The following is a 3,680-nucleotide window of genomic DNA, read 5'->3' on the forward strand; positions in this document are numbered from 1 at the left end:
CTTTCCCCTCCTCCAAGATTTCAGATTTTTTAAACGAACAGTTCTAAGTGCTGGGTCATATACTAAGATAAACATTCCCAAGAGGCAATTATTAAGCTTACTGATGGTTGAGAACTGGCGTGCACAGAACTAAGATCCTCTAGCAATGCTGCGAGCAGGTAGAGGGCTATGCATCTCATTAGAAAAATCTGCTTTTAATATTTTCGTTTCAAGAAATGATGCATGACTTCTCCAATCCTTCCTGCAATTAATCCCCCCACGTTCCTGTGTTTAGAAAATGATTCATTACCTTTGAACCTTCCTTCCTCTGCCTTGGTTTGTCCTTGGGGAGCCATTAACACACGCTGTGGTGAGCTAGGGTTACCTAGCCGCCAGCCTCACGTCTGTCTGTTTTCACAGGTGCAGTATGCAGAACTCAAACTCTGCGGCAGCCTGAGCCCCCTTCGGAAGAAGCGCAGCGCGCTTTGAGACACACGAGGCCTTCGGAGACCAGCCCCCGCTACTGTGCGTGGCCGTTCCGATGGTGCTCGTGGTGTCCTCCTGGAGCCTTCTCTGTACCGTGCCCCCTCCTTCACCCTCACAGATGCGCGTGTGCACTTCCGGGTGTGTGGGTGGGTGTCCTGGTTGCATAGAAGGCTGACGGAAACAGTCCGAGACCGTGAAAGACTTAACACCCCTTCTTAACTAGGACTAAGCAAGCCTGCCAGGAGTCTGAACAGCCAGGAGACTGCTTGGATTCCAGAATGGCTTTGACCTTGTGTTCATGGCTCCAGCAGCTTCTCAGTAAGATTCTCATTCCCATTCCCACACTCCTTTCGGATTATCGTTCATGTAAGTTTCTCTGAGTTGTTATGTCTTTGATAGCCATCACCGGTCCCAATAACGTATATTATAAACAGTTTTTAATAGTTACCTGAACTCACCCAAGTCTTTGAAGTCTTTCGGCTGTGACAGCGAGGCTGTTATGTAAGTTTTTGGTAAACGCCTCACCTTAGAGAGCACTCTGGTCCACTGTTGGCCACACACAGATGCTGCTTCAGGAAGGCCCCAGGGACTCCTCATCCCATGAGGGACTCCAAGATTGAGTGGCCTTACAAGATCTTTTCTTCTGACTTGACTTTTTGGCTGTATCAAGGTTAAAAAAATAGAATTTTATGAAAGAATGAAGGATGGATTCTGAGCAAATTTAAGACCCTAATAAATGAAGCTGCTTATCTAATTATCATTTCATTGGCCCACATGTTTTCAGCAGAAAGTAAAAACACATTAGCTGTCCACATGGATCTTTGGTTCCTCTATAGGGAACCAAAATAAGCTATATCCAATAAAAATGGATTTCAGAACACTTAGGAAAGTCACACCGCAAGTCCTCCTCGGACAGCATCTGACTCCTGCACAACCCCACCCTACAAAGCACCTCTCCAGCCAAGTAAGTGAGCATATATTAAATGTATACAACTACTTTTCTGCTCTAGTATTCAAGGACTGTGTTTTGTCAAGATGTACTCTGTGCAGTTTTACATATAAACGTAGTGTGTGTATTGTGGTGAAAAGACCTGATTTAAGTGATTTTACTGTGGTTGTATCTTGTGGTTTTTTTTTTTTTTTTTGGATCCTCTGGGTCATAAATTAATAATCTTCAAGCAAAATGTTTATGAAAAATGCCAAAGATTCTAAACCTAATCGCCCTGTGTCTGTTTTTCTTCATCTTGTATCTTCCTGGGTTGCTTTCTAGCTGAGCCAGATTTCTGCATGATTTGATTTACTTCCAGTTAATGAAGCTGGCTGGAAAAGAGCCTTGCAGAAATTATAAAAGCTCCAGTAAATCTCTTAGTTGTACATACAATAGATACCCAGGAACCCTTTTGTTAAACCAGTTACTCAGTCTTCTGTGTAAACAATGCCTCATTGTCTTGCTCCACACTATCATCCAGTTTATCATAGTCTGTCATTTTATAACGACCTAACTTAGACGTTTTTAAACAGACAAGTGAGATCTGATCAGTCATTTGAATGAAAACTTTCAGCAGCAAAATAACCCCGTATTTCAGCATGGAACCAATACTGTGGTGGCGTTCTTTTGCTATAGAATTTCAAAATGAAACGGGAATAATTGCCTGGTAAGAAGGCACCGTTCCTTAGACGTACTTCTCTGTAGCTTGACTGGGATTCTCAGTGTCAAGGTTAGGACACAAACCCCAGCTGGGATACAAGGGCAGGACTGCATCAACCTCTGGTAAACTGCATATGGAAAACAAAACTAATTGTTAGACGTTGGATGTTAAAAGTGCATGTGGGTCGTGTAAGCCAAACAGTATGACTTATAGAATGCTTTAGATAAAATTTATGGATTGTGGATTCATAGTATGATAAAGATAGGAATGTCGAGGTCTTGCCCATCTTTCCTAGTTTGCTTCTCAAACCTTGTACACCCATTTCTAGCCTCACCTGGATGTCTTACAGGCCTCGTCACCTCCGCAGTTCGGAAACTAATCATCATCTCTCTCTGTCCATGGCTTCAGGACCCTTATCCTGATAGCCTGCTTCTAGCTACCTTATTTCTCTCATCTCCATCTTAAACCTGATATTCAAGAGTCTCCCAGGCGCCCTTTTAGTTCCTTGGAGTTTTCCTTACCTCCAAATTTATAAAATGTAGGCGACTCAGTGTTGTCTTACCCAGTTGCCACCACCCAAGGTGAGGCGTGTTGCCTCTTGCAGGCCACTCTCATGGTGACAGTGCCAATTACATTACTCCCCGTTCATCTTCTTTGCGGACTGTACTTTTCTCTCCAGTTTCTGTCTGAACAGAATCTGCTCTCCTAAAGTCTCTCATCCGGAGAGACTTTCTTCGCACTTTGGCTAGACGGGATTCCCTCTTCTTTTGCACCCCCACATCTCATACATCTTAGGTATCTTTTGTATCTTTTTGGCATCTGCCATATCCTGTCTGAGGTCATACTAACCAGACGCCTTGGTTCACCGTGTCCTCCACTGGATTTCTCATCCTAGCTGGCACCTAATGGATACTCGGGAATGATGTGCTTTTTCGGCCCATTCATGGACTGCTGTCAGAACAGAGGGCTGAGCTACATCTGTTAGTGTGGTCTCTTCTGGAGAAGAATGTTTTGTATTAAGTAAATGTATTTTGTGTGATGATATTTATAATCCCTGGCTTATGTAAATTACAAGCTTTAAAATTAAACAGTATCTTCATATACTCAGAGAACTTCTTACCTTATTCGTGGGTGATACAGCAATCTTTTGATTCTTTTCTCTTTACTTGTCATTTCACTACTGTATGTGGAACTCAGACTGCATTCTCTTGGTAGAGCTAGACTCACAGGGATATCCCCACATTCAAGTGGGAATGAGATTGTTCCGGCTGAAGTAAGTACCCTAGTGAGTGTGAGTATTTCGAGAAATGCTTAAAGCCAGTTGTACTCCTGATAAATTATCAAATAATGGCACTGGGAAACACATCGGGTTGTCGGAAAAGTCATGCTGCATGTTTGCATGGTAAAACAGAAAAACATGTCATGACTTTCCCAACAACCCGATATTCACGTGAGCAGGACTTAACAAGTGCTTGACTATGAGGTCAGAGTCAGGAGCTTCCGAGTCCAGGTCTAGGAAGATGGTGCTGCCTTTCACTGTTTTTGACAGTGTTGAATTTGCAGTGC

At 43.2% G+C, this 3,680-nt stretch overlaps 1 protein-coding gene across 3 annotated transcripts in view; it reads left to right on the plus strand.

The window, feature by feature from the left end:
* MCTP2 (multiple C2 and transmembrane domain containing 2) overlaps nt 1-3,223 on the plus strand; it is a 279,496-nt gene extending 276,273 nt beyond the window's left edge. For all 3 annotated transcript variants that reach the window (XM_006142677.3, XM_027769141.1, XM_006142675.3), the window contains one exon: nt 400-3,223. In XM_006142677.3, the coding sequence (XP_006142739.1) occupies nt 400-468 (69 nt within the window). In that variant the 3' untranslated portion in view covers nt 469-3,223. The remainder of the gene's footprint in view (nt 1-399) is intronic.
* The last annotated feature ends 457 nt before the right edge of the window (nt 3,224-3,680 follow it).

This window comes from Tupaia chinensis, unplaced genomic scaffold (assembly GCF_000334495.1).
Source record: "Tupaia chinensis unplaced genomic scaffold, TupChi_1.0 Scaffold000078_1, whole genome shotgun sequence".
Taxonomy (NCBI): domain Eukaryota; kingdom Metazoa; phylum Chordata; class Mammalia; order Scandentia; family Tupaiidae; genus Tupaia; species Tupaia belangeri.